Source organism: Balaenoptera physalus (assembly GCF_965194825.1).
Source record: "Balaenoptera physalus genome assembly, chromosome: 15".
Classification (NCBI taxonomy): Eukaryota; Metazoa; Chordata; class Mammalia; order Artiodactyla; family Balaenopteridae; genus Balaenoptera; species Balaenoptera physalus.
Window position 1 is genome coordinate 15271524 of NC_138894.1, and position 17700 is coordinate 15289223.

Sequence of the window (17700 nt, forward strand, 5' to 3'; positions counted from 1 at the left end):
AAGCAGTCTGTGGGAAGGTACTTTAAGACCGTGCAAATATCCTGCTCCTCATCAAAATTTTCACCTAGATTTAACACGATGGTTGATTTTTGCCTGATGCAGTCTTTGCTGTGATGTCTGCAAGATGCTAATTTTTCCAACTCCAGTCGTCCCTTCATATTTACCAGTAGACACTTGGCATTTCATTGCAGTAAAAGCCCTCTCTTCTCCCCCATATGTTGTTTATTTTATCTGTTTGTTATCAGTGCAGATGCATAAATTCCTTATCTTTTTTTTCAATGTTTTATAATTCAGTACTTAATCATTCTGGTGCTTAAATTCCAGATGTGGTCAGTGACACGTTTCCGTCTTTTTTTGTCCATATCTTTACTTTCTAGACTAATAAAGATGTTAAAGGCTCATCTTGAACCTGCCCTGCCCCAGCCCTGGAGTCAGCTGTTTCTCTCAGGAGCCTTTTTTCTTTTGGTGGGGAATGGAATTAGATAACAAAATCTGGGCACCAGGTTTGAGTGCATTACTTTTACAGCCACTGAATAAACATAAATGTATATACATTAGTATACCTGATAAATATTTGTTAGAGGTACAATGAACAATTTTTAGAGACTGTAATGGTGTCTCAGTTTACAGTTACAGCAAAAAGTGCAGTATTAAGACTTTTGTCAGCGAACTTACGCTGCTAAAATTTTCTTGGATTTCACAGCAAAAACATAAGTGATGCTAGCTTGAAGGCCAGATAGGGTTTCAGTGGGCAGGGTTGGTACAGGAGGGTGTTCCAGGGAGAAGAAATGACATTGACAATGACATAACTGAACAATAGCAGTAAAAACATTAAATATCCTGCTTAAGTAATGACACCTGATTTCCACCCACGTGGGGAAAAATGAAAGACAACAAGAAAAAGGTTGTTTGAGGTCACGTTTAGAGGACTTTGCATGTATGTCAGAGTTAGGATTTGGGGTCTTTAGTAAGAAGATAAGGGAGAGCTGTTGAGGATTTTTGAATAGTGTCATAACAAGCTTAACTCTGATTCAGGGATTAATCTAGAAGATATGCAGAGGTTAGATTGAGGAAATTCCCAGTTAAGAACTGTAAGGAGGCTGTAATAATAGTTCAGGCAGGAGATACGAGGATTTGAACTACAAAATGAAGGAAAGAAGTGGATTAGAGTCGTGTTTTTCAACCTGTCTTCTAGAACCCCAGGGGTGTGGGGCAAAGCTGGGGTGGGTGAGGGGGGGAAGAATATATTAGCTGAGCATCAACGGAGAACTCTTTGTGACTGAAAAGGATCTCTTTAAAATATCTCTGTAAGTATCCCTTTAAAGAAAGGAATTCTGCTGCTTAAGGAACAAAGAAATCCATAGAAAAATTTTGTTTAAAAAACAAATCGACATTTGTCTGGAGGTTTTTAAACTCATGCTTCTTTCATAGTCTCTTTTTCCAGATTTTTGAGCCTTGACGATCAGGAAAATAATCGTGTCATTAGCTGAAATAAGTCAAGTTGTGTCTGTTTTGTTTTGGTTTGGTTTTTTTTGGCACGCTGTGCGCCTTGTGGGATCTTAGTTCCTCGACCAGGGATTGAACCCGGGCCACCACAGTGACAGCGCCGACTCCTAACCACTGCATCACTAGGGAATTCCCGAGTTGTGTCTATTTTGAAATGCCAGAAGGCCCGTGTCACAAAGTCATGTACTAATTTAACTCTTTCTCAAGAAACAAGATTTCCTTGGCCAAAATCTTTAGCGTCATCCTGAGCGCTTTTCTTCCGCTCATTCCGTACAGGGAATCCACCATGAAATCCTGTTGGCTTTACCTTCCAGTTATATCCCAGATCTAACCGCAGGCAGCAGCTCCACTGTAGCCCACCACCAGCACCACCATTATCATCTCCGGCCTTCTGCTTGCTCTCCCCACCTCCGTCCTTGCCTCTACAACCTGTTTCCCTTTCCTCATCACAATGCACTTCCCCCTTAAGGCCTTTGCAAAGGCTGTTCCGCAGGTATCAGCAGGGGTAACGCTTGTGTTTAGATTTTGGTCAAATATTACTTTCTCAATGGGCCTACCCTGAACTTAACCGTTACTGACAAGTCCTGTCCCCTCCCATGCAGACATTTATCCATTCCCCCTTTATCTTGTTCTATTTTTTTCACTATGGCATTTAACACCTAACATACTCTGTAATTATTTATTACGTTGTTTATTTCCCGATACCAGAGTTTGAGCTCCACAAATGGCAGGGGTTTTTTTGTTTTGTTTTGTTTTTTTAATTTGTTTTGCTCCCTGGTGTATCCTAAGCCACAGAATAGTCCCTAGCATGTAGTAGGCCCTCAGTTAACATTGATAGAAGAAGGAAGGGCAACCAAGAGCATGAAATCAGTAAGCTTGGTTACCAGGCTTCTGGCTCATAGCAGATCTGAGAAAGTGAATAAAAGAAAGAATGGGCTGCTGCGTAAATCAACCTGTGTTCCTTGGATCTGAACCTACGATGGTAATTGGCCTGGATAAAATAGACTTGGAAAGTGCTGCATAAACTATCCCTTTACTAGAAAATCATATTATTACATTAACATAGTAATCACTATAAGAACTCCCACAGTAACCTCTTCTTGAACTCACTTGGTCACAGAACTCTCCTTAGTAATTCCCTTATTGCTATGGAACACGCTTGGCTCGTGGCAAACAGAGTTTGAGGAGAACCAGACTGGAGTGTACCTGTGGGTCCCAGGAGAGATGGGTGGTTCTTTTAAGTTGCTTTTGGTGGATGAACTGTGCAGTTTCGTGTGCTGCTCAGGAGGCCTGAGTACCTCAGGTGAGAGACTACGGCTCTTAGTTCCTACCTTGCAGTTCAGATCCTTTTATTAATTTATTTTTTAAGATTTATTTTATTGAAGTATAGTCAATTTACAGTGTTGTGTTCATTTCTACTGTACAGCAAAGTGATTCAGTTATACATATATATATTCTTTTTCATATTCTCTTCCACTGTGGTTTATCACAGGATATTGAATATAGTTCCTTGGGCTATACAGTGGGACCTTGTTGTTTATCCATCCTATGTATACTAGTTTGCATTTACTAATCCCAAACTCCCAAACCATTCCTCCCCACCCACTCTCCCCCTTGGCAACCACAAGTCTATTCTCTATGTCTGTGAGTCTGTTTCTGTTTCGCAGATAAGTTCATTTGGGTCGTGTTTTCGATTCCACATATAAGTGATAGTATATGATATTAGTCTTTCTCTTTCTGTCTTACTTTGCTTAGTATGATAATCTCTAGTATGGCAGTGTTTCATTCTTTTTTATGGCTGAGTAGTATTCTGTTGTTTATATGACCCACATCTTCTTTACCCATTCATAAAATCCTTTTAAAAGTTAGCTTTTTATTTTAGGTATTTGGGAATAAGATGATCATTCCTTCCCTGGATGGAGACCTCTTCCAGTGGGACCGGGACCGTGAGAGCATGGAAACAGTTCCGTTTACAGTTGAATCACTTCTTGAATCTTCTTATAAATTTGGAGATGACGTTGTCTTGGTTGGAGGAAAGTCTCTCACTACATATGGACTCAGTGCATATAGCGGAAAGGTGAGTTAAAAATGTTCAGTTTGTTTGGGGAGAAATCAGAATCAATAGGAATAGAAGAGATAATTTCTTAAACTATACTATTCCTGGTTGAGCTCTGTAATAATTTTCCCCTGAGGATATCATTTCTTTTGATAAAAGAACTGTGAAGTGGAAAGGGGGAAATACTATTAAGAGAAACTAAATTTATCCAAGATAACAGAATGAACAGCAGAGCCAGGAATAGCAGGGGGAAGAGAATGAATAACTGTGGTCTACTGTATGTCAGGTGCATTTTTCATGCCTTATTTTGAAATCATCACAATATTTCTAATGGTTACATTTTACAGTTTTCATTAGGATAGATGAGGAACCCGCCAAAGAACAATAATAATCCTGATGATAAGAATAATTGCTACTACTTATTTATCTAGTTTGAGCCTATCATAAGAGGATCCAAGAGGCAAGTTTGTACTCATTTTACAGATGAGAAAACCAAGACTTTCAAAGGTTCAGAAACTTCCAAGGTCAGATTTGACTTAGATCTGTGTGAAGAAAAAGTCATACTGTTAATGACCTAGACTTTTCCATTATTAGCTCTCAGGAGATGATCTGCTTCTAAGACTGGGTCTTATAACTCCATTATGGGGAATAACTAATTAAAACCATGCTTTTTGCAAAGGTGAAAATCTCTCTTTAACCCCTTAATACGTTGATACTTGAATATTTGTATATAGACTTAAGACGAAAATAAGGAAGAATAGAAAAAAGATCTTTGGCCCTCAAGTTTTTCAAACTTCAAGGATCCCTTGTCTGAGTGTTAGGCCCATAGGCCCTTTGCAAGCTTCTCTGCCCTCTCCAGCCACCTGCATGTGTATTGTATTGAGGCGGCCTTGTGATCCTTGGTTTCCTTCAGTATTCTCATCTGTTAAACAGTGGGATTGAACCCCGTCACCTGGTTCTCTGATTTGATGTGCTGCTCCAAAATTCTGGTATTCTAGCAGGTATGCTTCTTTCTGTGAGGATTTTGGTCACATCATCCAAAGAATCTTCCTTTTCCTTTGAGTGAAGTTTTGAAGGAAGTACTTGAAAATACTGCAGCTGTTAGAAAAGGTTCAGATTTTTTAAAACTAAATATTTCCGTCTTATGGAAATTCTGAGGTGTTTTTAATTCACCTAGAATTTTATTAATGATATTATTACTAAGAGATCACAACTAGTTATCCATTTCTTCCATGGAAATGCTCAAAGTAAGACTCATTCCCCAAAATAAATATTCATTTGTACTTTTATGGTTCAAAATATTTCATTTTAGGAGTTGGTGGTAATCTAGCTGTTGCTTTTTTTTTCTTTTTCAGGTTATTTATTTATTTATTTAAAAAAATTTCATTGCAGTACAGTTGATTTACAATGTTTTGTTAGTTTCAGGTGTACAGCAAAGTGAATCAGTTATACATACACATATATCCATCCACTCTTTTTTAGATTCTTTTCCCACATAGGCCATTACAGAGTATTGAGTGGCGTTCCCTGTGCTATACAGTATAGCTGTTGCTTCCTTTTTTTTTTTAACAGAAACTACATTTTTTATTTTATTTATGTATTTTTGGCTGCGTTGGGTCTTTGTTGCTGCGCACGGGCTTCCTCTGGTTGCGGTGAGCGGGGGCTGCTCTTTGTTGCAGTGCACGGGCTTCTCATTGTGGTGGCTTCTCTTGTTGTGGAGCACGGGCTCTAGGCACGTGGGCTTCAGTAGTTGCAGCACGCAGGCTCAGTAGTTGTGGATCGCGGGCTCTAGAGCACAGGCTCAGTAGTTGTGGCACATGGGCTTAGTTGCTCTGCGGCAAGTGGGATCTTCCCGGACCAGGGCTCGAACCCGTGTCCCCTGCATTGGCAGGTGGATTCTTAACCACTGAGCCACCAGGGAAGCCCCCTAGCTGTTGCTTCTTTTTTTTTTTTTTTTTTTAGCTGTTGCTTCTTAATGCTTGGCTACTTTTTACACATTTCCTCACTTTCCTTTCACTTTTTATAAAACTGTTGAGTCTTTTACTGTCTCTGATCTCCTGTAACTTGTTCTCTTTACTAATTTTACATCTGTTTTTTCAGGTGAGGTACATCTGTTCAGCTTTGGGTTGTCGCCAGTGGGATAATGATGAAATGGAACAAGAAGAAGATATCCTGCTTCTGCAGCGCACCCAGAAAACCGTTAGAGCCGTCGGCCCTCGTAGTGGCAGTGAGAAGTGTGTATTCAGATAATGTTGCTGTTGATGTTTAGAAGTACAACAAGACCAGAATTCATCAGCTTTTTCTTTGTGGAGATTTTCTGAACTATTTGGTTTCCCCAAAAGCATACTACTCTTTTAAGAGAAATGAAGCCCCTAAATTTAAAACAGCTTCATGATTATTAACAGATCCTGAACTGAACTTCTCACCATGTGCTTCAGGATATGGTAACAAAGAGGAGTCCCATACAGTGACTATATATTAGCTTAGTCTTAGGTTAATGATATTTTTCATAGCAATCTCACTGATCAAAGTTCTCTGAATGCAGAAAACTCTTAAGACAAAGCTGATGTGCTGTGTTTCACTTGGGTCTGTTTGACCCTGCAGTTGTCTCTAGTAAGTAGTTTCATGGTTTGTCTGACTACCGCCTCCATTATAAAATAATATTTTAGTGTATTTTCTTAAAGTGTTAAAGTATAATTTATGTGGTCAAATACTGTTTTGTTTCCTTTTTCAAATAATGTAAATTTTTACATTTAAAGTAATGTGATTGAATTAGATATGCTGGTGGTAAATCACATGCTTGACTTTTCAAAACCTAATATTTAAATTTTATATTGCTGCGCAGTAAAAAGAATTTGAGATCCCATCTTTATCGTTTGAAAGTGAACCAGACTTTCAGATGTTGTCTAATCTGATGCAGTATAATTCAGTTTCCTTTCCCGAAAACTGTTTTCTCAAATTCAGTGAAGAATGTATTTTTTCTGCATTCCCTGGACTGTAGAGCTTTGCATCTGCTGGCAACCCGACCTTCTTTATCCTGATGGGATTTTGTTTCCTTAAGTGTTTGAGTGCTTGCTGGATGCTCAGCTACCATAGGAGCAGATGTTCAACTTAACAGAATTTGAGTTATCAGAATGGGAAGAGTCTGGCATCTAAGATCCGTATTCCTTAAGTATCTATCTTTTAACAGATGTCGGAATTCTAGGGCCATTTTATATCTTAGTGTCAATACCATTATAGTGTCAACAGATAAGTGATTTGAGGCTGTATTTTCATAAAAATCTAAAATCAGTAGCTTTCGTCTTGCCTTTTGCATTGGTTACTGGGATATGGTAATTTCTCTGCACTTGAACGAAATGTGTCAGGCTTTAATTAAGAAGTAAGGCAGACTGCAAGCTACCTTATTTTAGGATGACTTTGATGTGTTTTGAGAAAATTACCCTGATTTGGAAATGTGAACATTTGTTAATTTCAAGAGAAAAATCTGTCCTGTAGCTGTTGTCAGGTCACAACTCTCAGAACCACTGTTTCTAAAGGGTCAGGACCAAGTTACGCCCTCTTGTGGCATAAGTCAGCAGCATGCTCCTTCCCAGAAGATTGTGTTGAGTTGTTCCTTTTCTCATCACCAAATTTTAGTGTTTGCTTCTTCACTCTAGAAGAGTTCTTAATTATTTGGTCCCTTTATTTAAATGTAAATTTCTAAAACACACCTTTGTAAATTTAAGGTGGAATTTCAGTGTTGGCCACTTTGAACTTCGGTATATTCCAGACATGGAAACTAGAGCCGGATTTATTGAAAGCACCTTAAAGCCCAGTGGAAACAAAGAACAGTCTAAAATTATTTCAGACGTGGAAGAACAGGAAGCTGCCGTGATGGACACAGTGATAAAGGTCTCCGTTGCTGATTGGAAAGTTATGGCCTTTAGTAAGAAAGGAGGACATCTGGAGTGGGAATACCAGGTACCTAGAACCACTGAGAATTTATAATATGTTTCTTTCCTTCTCAGTTTGACCAAACATGTTGGGTAGAAGGAAGTGACTGCCATTTTGGATTTTCAACTTGTTCTCTGTGCTCTATGAAATTTGTGATTTTACATCTGTTAGATTGAATATTAAGAAAAAGTCAAAAGGTTGGTGAAGATGTTGGTGAATAGTGTACAACCGTGTATCTTCGTGCAGTGTTGGTGAGAATGTAAATTGGCATAGATGTTATGGAAAACATCATGGAGTTTCCTCAGAATATTAAACAAAAATGAAGAGAATAGATCTTAAACGTTCTTAAAACACATACATACAAAATAACTGTGAGATGGTGGATATATCAATTAGCTTGATTGTGCTGATTATTTCACAATGTATACATATATCAAAATATCACACTGTACACCATAAATACATACATTTTTTACTCGTCAATTATACCTCAGTAAAGCTGGAAAAGTGAAAATTTGTAAAGAAATTTGTGGTTTTAAAGGGTATTTCGGGAGTTGGGATACATAGAAATACTGCTTGAAATTGTTTAAAATTTCGTTTCCATTTTTGTTTAGTTTTGTACTCCCATTGCATCTGCCTGGTTGGTTAAGGATGGCAAAGTCATTCCCATCAGTCTTTTTGATGATACAAGTTACGCCACTAATGATGGAGTTTTAGAAGATGAAGAAGACATCGTAGAAGCTGCCCGAGGAGCCACAGAAAACAGTGTTTACTTGGGTGAGTGGATATCTCTTATCTAGCAATAGTACAAGTTGACATCTAGATTGTATTCCTACATTGTCTCTCCCTACTTCAGGTGTGCCTGTAGTACTTTTAATTCCTAAGTACATTCTCTGGCCTTAAGATTTGTACTTTGATTTCTTTTCCTGCAATTTTCTTTCATTTATCCAATTCTGAAACTTTTAATTACTATAGCGTGTTCTTTTTCTCTGAGACCTATATTTAAAAGGCTTAAAAATGTTGCCATTACATAGCATGATTTCACATTACTTATGTATCCTCAAAGTCTAAAACTTTCTACATTTGTATTTGCATCTATATCAATTTGCTCCCCGTTAAAGGTATGTTTATTTTTTCCTATGCATCTATACAACTTATCTGAAAAATTAAAACAAAATTCTGGTGTGCTGCTTTGGCAGTTGAAAGCCTTCAACGTACTACATTTTGAAAACCCGCGAATCTAATTATTTGAACTAGTTTTGTGGTCAAATACACATAAAATTATTTAAGCTCTATCAATGTGCTACCCGCCCCTCAATCTCAGTGAAATGCAAGAATTTGAAAGAATGACATGTCACACGTGTTATGATAGTATTTAATAGAATTGTTAGCAGTATCTCTTGAAGGATAGGTGTTTACGTTTTCTTAAGGAAAAGGTTACCTCATCTAAAATGTTACTTTCATAAGAGTACAACAATTTCTTTTGTTTGAATTTTCCTACTGGAAGAGTTTTTCAGTAATTACCAAAAATTATATAGTGAGAAACATTGTAACTTGTGTGTAACTTTCCTCCCCTGTTGTTGTTGAATAACCTTTGGGTCAAATTTGAGTGCTTCAGGCATGATTCTTTGAAAAGAGCTATGTAGCACATGAATAAATAACTGGAATTCATCTAATTTTATTAAATCAAAATGAACCTTTTAAAAAAAAAAATCATCAGTGCTTGATTCTAAACCTAACTGACAGTGTTCTGGTTGATTCAGGAATGTACAGAGGCCAGCTGTATCTGCAGTCATCAGTCAGAATTTCAGAAAAGTTTCCTACGAGTCCCAAGGCCTTGGAATCTGTCAACAGTGAAAATGCAATTATTCCTTTGCCAACAATCAAATGGAAACCCTTAATTCGTAAGTGAATTATGAACTTTTATAAATGTTATTAAGATGTTCAGAGGCCTAATCATGACTGTCTTTGACCTAGTTTTGAATATCACAGAGATCACAACTATTATATACTCTATTTTCTGATAAACTGGGAAGGTATTTCAGACGTTAATGAATTTTAATTATCCTTTAGAACATGATTTCATTGAAACAGCAGCTACTTCTATAGAAATCAATGTCAATAAAATATTTCTCTAGACAGCTTAGAAAAACTCTTAACCATTCTCTGACCATGCCTTGATATCATTTCGCTCTTAACATATTTATCTTAAGAATATTTATGGGACTTCCCTGGTGGTGCAGTGGTTAAGAATCTGCCTGCCAATGCAGGGGACACAGGTTTGAGCCCTGGTCCGGGAAGATTCCCACATGCCACGGAGCAACTAAGCCCGCGAGCCACAACTACTGAGCCCACGTGCTGCAACTATTGAAGCCCGCGGGCCTAGAGTCCATGCTCAGTAACCAGAGAAGCCACCACAATGAGAAGCTCGCGCACTGCAGCGAAGAGTAGCCCCCGCTCACCGCAACTAGAGAAAGCCTGCGCGCAGCAATGAAGACCAAAAGCAGCCTAAAATAAATAAATTTATTTTTTTTTAAAAAAGAATATTTATGAAACATCTGGTTATCACATCATATTCTTTGAGACACTCGAATTGAATTCAAATACTAAACCATCTATTTCCTTCAGCTATCTTTCTGTACCTTGTATATGTTTTTTATCACATCACATCATATTTTAATTACTCGTTTAAATGACTCATCTCTCTACAAGACTGCTTTTCAAGAGAAAGAACGTTGGGCCATTTGTTTGACTTACATATTTGAACTGAGCTGTGCTATTTGAATGTCTGTTTTGGGGATGAATGAGGCACGCACATTTTCATTAAAGTCATAACAGTTAAGATTTTACCATTTTCTTTTAGATTCTCCTTCCAGAACTCCTGTCTTGGTGGGGTCTGATGAATTTGACAAATGTCTCAGTAACGATAAGTTTTCTCATGAAGAGTACAGTAATGGTGCACTTTCAATCTTGCAGTATCCATATGGTAAGTGTGATTCCACTTGGATTGAAAATGCTGGTTTTTTTTCTGTTTATTTTATTAATTTGAAATTAATTAATAGAATTCAAATGCAAAGCAGTCAGTTGGAGGGTAGAAAATAAATATCTTGGGAGGCAGATATTGTGAATGGTGGCCAAGGGTACAAGGCTTCAAAGACAGATTGCCAGTGTTTTGCCACATGCTAGGCTGGGCACACCTAACTTACCTGTGTCTCTGTTTCTTCATCTGTAAAACAAAGATATAGTAATCCTAATATCTATTTATTGGGTTGTTGTAAGGTCTAAATGAGATAATGCACAGTCTTAATTAGCACCATGCCTGGCAAACAATAGTGTTCAATAAGCATTAGTTCTTGTTATTAGCTCTCATTTGATTATGAGCTTATATAATATAGTCTGTATAATATCAGTCTGTGTAATGAAGAAAATAGGTGTTTCCCATAGAGCTATGTGAAAATGCTATAAAATGGGGTTATTTTAATTTTGTTTTCAGACGAGGAAAATTAGTACAAAAGTCAAGAATAGGTGAAATTTGGCGTGAAACACATTCCTGTGTATTTAAAGTTAGGATATATTCAGATATGAAAGTCTTTTGAACAGTTGGATATAAAAAAAAAAATTGCTCAGATCTGCATTAGGCAAAAACATAGACTCCTCGTCAGTTACCCTAGATGATAAAACTGGGAAATTATTGTAGAATTTAAATTGATTTAACAAAAATCAGAGAGCTCTGAACTACAAACAGCTGTCTATCTGATACTGATCAAAATACAAGGTAAAAGAGAATTGTGTAATGTGCCCATGTGGTATAAAATAGAAGGTAAAAAGGACAGGCTGCTTTCTAGGACAAATTCATTTTGACAGCCTGAAAGGAACCAGAGAGCACAGTGGAGATGTTTTCCTCATCATGGTAAAATTTGATATTTTATTGATGCTAAATGAAAGTAAAGTTTCAAATCCTCCAAGGAGGTTTGAGTACTGTCTAATTTTTTTTTCTTTTTTGCATTTAAAGGATTGAATTATTAATGAGATAATGAATGGAGTAGCCCTTAAGGGTTGTTTTTAGTCTTATTATTCAATAGAAAGAAAATGTATGATGCTTATGGAATAAAGGAAAATATATTTGTGTAGAAAGAAGAAAAAGTAGGGTAAATGAGGCTGTCGAAATGTGCTAAAGAAGAGATGAAACTTTACAAAAAGGAATTAGTGTTAAAAGTCATAGGAAATTAGATAATTTTTAGCAATTAAAGGTGGAACTATATTGGTTTATCTTTTAAAAAAAAACACTTTTAATGTTTGTTTTTGAAGATAATGGTTATTACCTGCCATACTACAAGAGGGAAAGAAACAAACGGAGCACACAGATCACAGTCAGATTTCTCGACAACCCAAGTTACAACAAGAATATCCGCAAAAAGGATCCCGTTCTCCTCTTACACTGGTGGAAAGAAATAGTTGGAACCATTCTGTTTTGTATTGTAGCAACAACTTTCATTGTCCGCAGACTCTTCCATCCTCATCCTCACAGAGTAAGACATTTTTTAGGATCTCATCTTTTTCAAAGTGTTGGGACTATAGAAAACTTAGGGTGTGTGTGCGCGTGTGTGTGTGCGCACGTGATGGGCAAGGGGTCCATTTCCTTAAGTTTTACCCTAAAATCATTGTTGCCCATACTCTTGCTTCCACGTCCTTGTCCCCTTCACTCCTCAACCCGTTGCAGTCTGGCTCCACCTGATCATTCCCTTTCCCTTTGACAAAGGAAATGCTGTTGTTTTATGTTCTTAAAATACATTTATTTTTCTCAATATTATTTATTCTTCAGTGTTATTTTATAGCCTAATATTGTTAGCTAACTTCAATTCAGCTTTGTACTGAGAGTGATTTTTTTTTCTCCCCCACCTTATCAGCAAAGGAAAGAATCTGAAACTCAGTGTCAAACTGAAAATAAATATGATTCTGTCAGTGGAGAAGCTAATGACAGTAGCTGGAATGACATAAAAAATTCTGGATATGTATCACGGTATGAGTCTTTTCATAAAATGCATGTGTGCTGTAGGTTCTGGTGCTAACTGTTCAAATCCAGGAAGAAATGGCCTTAGATACAGAGAATGAATGGATGGTTCAGAAGGGAGAGGGGGAGTGGTGGGTGAAATAGATGAAGAATGGAATAGTTGTTCATTCAGCATCTGCTTCTAAACCTCCAGTTATATGATAAATCACAGGGATTGTAATATACAACATAAGGAATATGGTTAATAATATTGCAGTAACTTTCTATGGGGACAGATGATTACTAGACTTATCGTGGTGATCATTTCATAATGTATACAAATGTCAAATCATTATGTGTGGTACACCTGAAACTTACATAATATTGTATGGCGACTGTATTTCACTTAAGAAAGAAGAAACAACCTCTAAACTAAGATATTGTTTAATTTTTTTAAAAAAAAATGTATGACTAGGTAAATAAAACAGACATATCCCTCAAGTTACTTAAACTGATTCAAGGTGGTATAGAAGAGGGGTAGAAGTAGAGTGTTATAAAAGTTTAGAATTATAGCCACCATGTATGTCAATTATTTCTCAATAAAACTGGAAGGAAAAGAAAAAAAAAGAATTACAGCCACCAAATTGAGTTGTTATTCAGATGACATAGTTATTGAGGGTATACCATGTACTGGGCTTGGCATTAATACCAAATAATAATTTGTATGTTATTGGAATATGACATAAATCTCCTATGTTACTTAATCCTCAGTTATTTATTTCATCCTTATTCTATCTAAAATAAGAAGCAGAAAACTGGGGAGAAAATAGATCATTTTTAAAAACAGAAGAGGGAGTTGGGTTACTTAAAAAGCAGCCAATTCAAATAATTTAAAAGTAAAAAAAAGTAGAAAATCTGTAAGCAACTCTGTCAGGTGTACAGATTTTGATGCTTTGTGGGACAAGAAGTGGTGCTGCAGTTCAATTTTCTTATTGCTACTTTTCCCCTTTGTTTTGATATCATGCTTAGACTTTCGTGATACAGGGACAAGGAGAAGCTCTATATGAAACTTACTGCTTAATATCTAGGGAAATGGCTTTATGACAGAAAAGATTGAAAATTACAGCTAAAATGTGGGTTATTTTGATTATCTATGGACTTAATCTAAGCTGCATTCATACCGTCTTCTCAAAAATTGAGAATTGGCTGTAATCCGTATGTTTTAGCAAAACGTACTAGGTGACTAGCAAGTGATAAGGGCTTTAATACCCTTGCTAATAAAGATGCTGACTTATATGTCAGTGGCCAACACCACCAGCAGGCAGTGAGTGAGGGAGAGGAGAGGGGCCCATCAACTCCATGGGCAGTTCGGCAGTTCACTACCCAAGCCATTCATTGTTCATTCAGCATCTTTCTGAACAACTGTGTGCAGTATCTCAGGCTTTGGGAGAAATAAAAAGACTGGTCCTATCCCCTGGAGGAGCTTAAAGTCTACAGAGGAAGGTGATACTAGAGAAAACATAAACATATAAGGAAAAAAGCCATGAGCTAAGTAACTAACTCTGGCTGTGTTGATTCAAGAGGGCGTCATAATAAATCATGAGTAAGTAAGAGACAGGTGGAGATGGGAGGGTGAGTGGGGTATGGTGAATAAGCATGTATTTGTAAGGCTGTTGTGAAGAGAATTGGAATAATGTACTCTAAAATTGAATTAGACTCAATTTTCCTTCCATTTTATTCACTATGAAGAGAACAGCTGATTGTTTTTAAAAATACAGGAGCTCTGTATAATACCTGATGTATATTGAGTGCCTACTATATTCTAGGCATTATGAAGAACATGAGCTCTGGATTCAGTCATGAATTTAAGTCCTAAGTTGGGACCTGAGGCAAGATGATACTTATATTTATAAAATCTGTAATCATATATAAGATGTTTCTCCTTTCAAAAGATATATCCATTTTCATATAAGTGTTTTCTTTAATGTAGGAAGATAATTCAATTGGCTCTCCAGGAGTAGGACAAGAACTTCATGGGCTTTTGCAGTTGGGGAGATGGATTTGTACTCAAGTACCTTGACTAGCTATTCTTAGGGATACAGATCATTACTCTTCATTCTCTGTGAAGGTAATTGGCCCATGGAGGGTTGGGATCTATTGTCTCTCCTCCTTAACACCATGCTCTAACCAGCTGAGCCAACCGCTAAATTAATATGAGTGTGCAAGTCATAAAGTAATAAAGTTAGCCTTGTAAGGGGCACCAAAGATCATCTAATTCAACTCCCCCTCACATGGCTGGAAGAATATCTTCCACAGCACGCATGCATGCATTCATTCATTTATTAATTCATGCATTATTCGATAGATATTTGTTAGACCTTCTATTTGCCAGGCGATCCCAGGCTTTGGAAATACAAAGAGAAAAAAGAATTCTGTCCTGCAGTCAGGGTCCCTACAATTCAGTAGCAGTGGAGAGAGAAAGCTGCTTTATAAATAACTGCAGAATACTGAGACTAAGTTTAAACAGTTCCAAGTAGTATGTGCAAAGTGCTATAAGAACATTAAGATAGGGGTCTAGGAAGGCCTTACAGAGGTGGTGAGATGAGCAGAATGAAAGAAAAATAGAGTTTTATTAAGTCCAAAGAAGTAGGGCATCCCACTGGAGCAAACAGCAGAAGCAAAAGCCCTGAAGTTGTGAGAGAGCCTGGTGCAAGTTGGCTGGAATATACAGAGCAGATCGGAGAGGTCAACAGGGGAAGTAGGCTACAAAGTGGAGGTCTTTCTGTAAGTGCCAGATGGTGAGTTAGCTTCTGTCCAGATACCTTTGGTGATGAACGCACTGACTCCTGAGGCACCCCAGCGAATTTCAGATAGCTTTGGTTCCCAGAGAGATTCTGGCTAAAAACGTACATAAATGTAATAGGACTGATTAAATCTTTTCCATAAAATATACAGGCACTGGCATAAGATTAAAATACATTTTCTACTTGAATACAGAATGCCACAAGAGGTAAAAGGTTAGAGAATTAAGGATAAACTGTTTGATGGATGATGGAAAGTATTGGATAGGACAGAACAGTACTAAAATTGCTGAAAAATAAGTGATTAACAAGTGATTCCCCATTAAGCAGAAGTTTTAAATTTTTTATAAAATTCCCAGAGGCAAAATTAAAATGTGTTTGCTTCATTTATACAGACAGAAAAGCAAAGAATCCTATTAGAATTTAAACTACACTCTATTAAAATAAGTTCTAGGAAACTTAGTTTATACATTTTTACATATCATAAAATAAGATTGAACTATTAGTACAAAATTTAAAACTATTACAAACTTTTTAAAATTTACATTTTGTTTTTGTTTTTTTTTTAAGATATCTAACAGATTTTGAACCGATTCAGTGCCTGGGTCGTGGAGGGTTTGGAGTTGTCTTTGAAGCTAGAAACAAAGTTGATGACTGCAATTATGCTATCAAGAGAATCCGTCTCCCCAACAGGTAATGGATGGTACTTTTAGTAAACTTGGAGTTAGGACTATATTATCTAATCTCATGGGCAATATGTCCTTACTATACTGCATAGAGACTATAGAAAACATAGTTTCTGACCTTCTGAATCTTATGTTCTCAGTGCTACCAGGTAACTAGCTATCTTTTAAAAATGTCATCTACTTTGACCGCTTTGTATCCACTTAAAAAATATGCCCTTGTTTTTGATTCTTAACAACTCAGGGCATTCCCATAGTGAATTTTAATAACTATAGACTTTAATACATAGCACCATTTTAAAATAATCTATATTTATTGTGGAAAATAAGGAATAGTATTAAAACAAAAACCAATCCGTGTCTACTCTACCCAGTAATAAACACTTTTAACATTTTAGGGTATTTTCTTTCGGTTTTTTTTTTTTTTCTGGTCATAAATTTACCTAGTTGGTAACACAGTTATCAATACAATACAGTTTTATCTATTGCTTCCTTCATTGTATTCTCAGTATTTTCCTTGCTATTAAGAGTATGTTATTGAAATGCTAAAATATATTGAAAGTGTTTTATGACTGGAAAATAGTCCAATTAATAGTTGTGCCATATCTTATTTAACCATTTCTTATTTTTAAATATTTAGGTTTCCAACTTGTTGCAATTAAAAATAACTTTGGAGACTTCCCTGGCAGTCCATTAGTTAGGACTCCATGCTTCCACTGCAGGGGGCATGGGTTTGATCCCTGGTCAGGGAACTAAGATCCCGCATGCCTCTCAGCGTGGCCAAAAAAAAAAAAAACTTGGCACTGTTCATCTTTTATATAAAATTTTGATCACATCTGTTTCCTTAGGATAGATTCCTAGAAGTGGAATTTTGAGCTCAGAACAGTGTGATGCTTAAGATGATGGGCTTTCAGTAATACCATCCTTTTCATCTATTGTGGAAGCCTCCTGTGGATTCTTGATTAAATGTGCACTGATTTCTGGGCTGTCTTCCTAATTAGTAGTTAAACATGCTGTCCAACAGGTAGGGACATAGGAATGGGACAGTCTGAGTACTATGGGACTAATCTTTTCTTTGGTATATAATTTTTGAGCAGTTTAAATATTCATATGTACAAGGTACCACATAGGATATAAAATAAAGAAAGGCTTCTGCCCTCAAGAATCTATAACTATTTGAGGCCTTTGTATATATACTCAAATAACTGCAAAGCCAGGAAGATTGTGACTTGTGGTTTAGTTTAGTAAATAGCTTCTCATGAAGAAAGTGCAGAGGTAGCCGAAAGGCAGTCAAGGAAAGCAAGCCTTGTGGTGATAGTGTTGTCTGTGCCGTGTTCAAGGGTAGCCTGTCCCTTGGTGGACACACATGTAGGGGAGGGATGGCCAAGTACGTGAAATGGCCTGAGCATAGGCTCTAGGCAGACATTCGCAGGGGATGTAGAGGTTAATGAGGATTCTGGCACAAGTGGAGCAAGGGTAAGAATGGAGGGGAGGGACTTCCCTGGCGGTCCAGTGGTTAAGACTGCCCTTCCAGTGCAGCGGGCATGGGTTCAGTCCCTGGTTGGGGAACTAAGATCCCACAAGCCACACTGTGCAGCCCAAAAAAAAAAAAAAAAAAAAAGAATGAAGGGGAGTATGGAAGAAAGATGGCAAAGATGGGTTCCAGCACCTTAAATGCCAAGCAGAGGAGTTTAGATTTTATTCCATAGGCAGTTGTGCCTTTGAGCAGAA

The 17700-nt window shown here is 37.1% G+C and overlaps 1 protein-coding gene and 1 long non-coding RNA gene across 5 annotated transcripts in view; both read left to right on the top strand.

Annotated features, from left to right (window-relative positions):
- Nucleotides 1-17700, top strand: part of LOC309643851 — a 306112-nt gene that overhangs the window by 118329 nt on the left and 170083 nt on the right. The gene's annotated exons all lie outside the window — the stretch shown is intronic.
- Nucleotides 1-17700, top strand: part of EIF2AK3 (eukaryotic translation initiation factor 2 alpha kinase 3) — a 71458-nt gene that overhangs the window by 34300 nt on the left and 19458 nt on the right. For 2 of the 4 annotated variants that reach the window (XM_082426774.1, XM_082426775.1), the window contains exons 3-11: nucleotides 3389-3583; nucleotides 5663-5796; nucleotides 7288-7522; nucleotides 8110-8272; nucleotides 9259-9399; nucleotides 10359-10481; nucleotides 11804-12024; nucleotides 12403-12515; nucleotides 15857-15979. In XM_082426774.1, the coding sequence (XP_082282900.1) occupies nucleotides 3389-3583; nucleotides 5663-5796; nucleotides 7288-7522; nucleotides 8110-8272; nucleotides 9259-9399; nucleotides 10359-10481; nucleotides 11804-12024; nucleotides 12403-12515; nucleotides 15857-15979 (1448 nt within the window). The other 2 variants (XM_082426776.1, XM_082426777.1) reach the window with 2 other exon arrangements.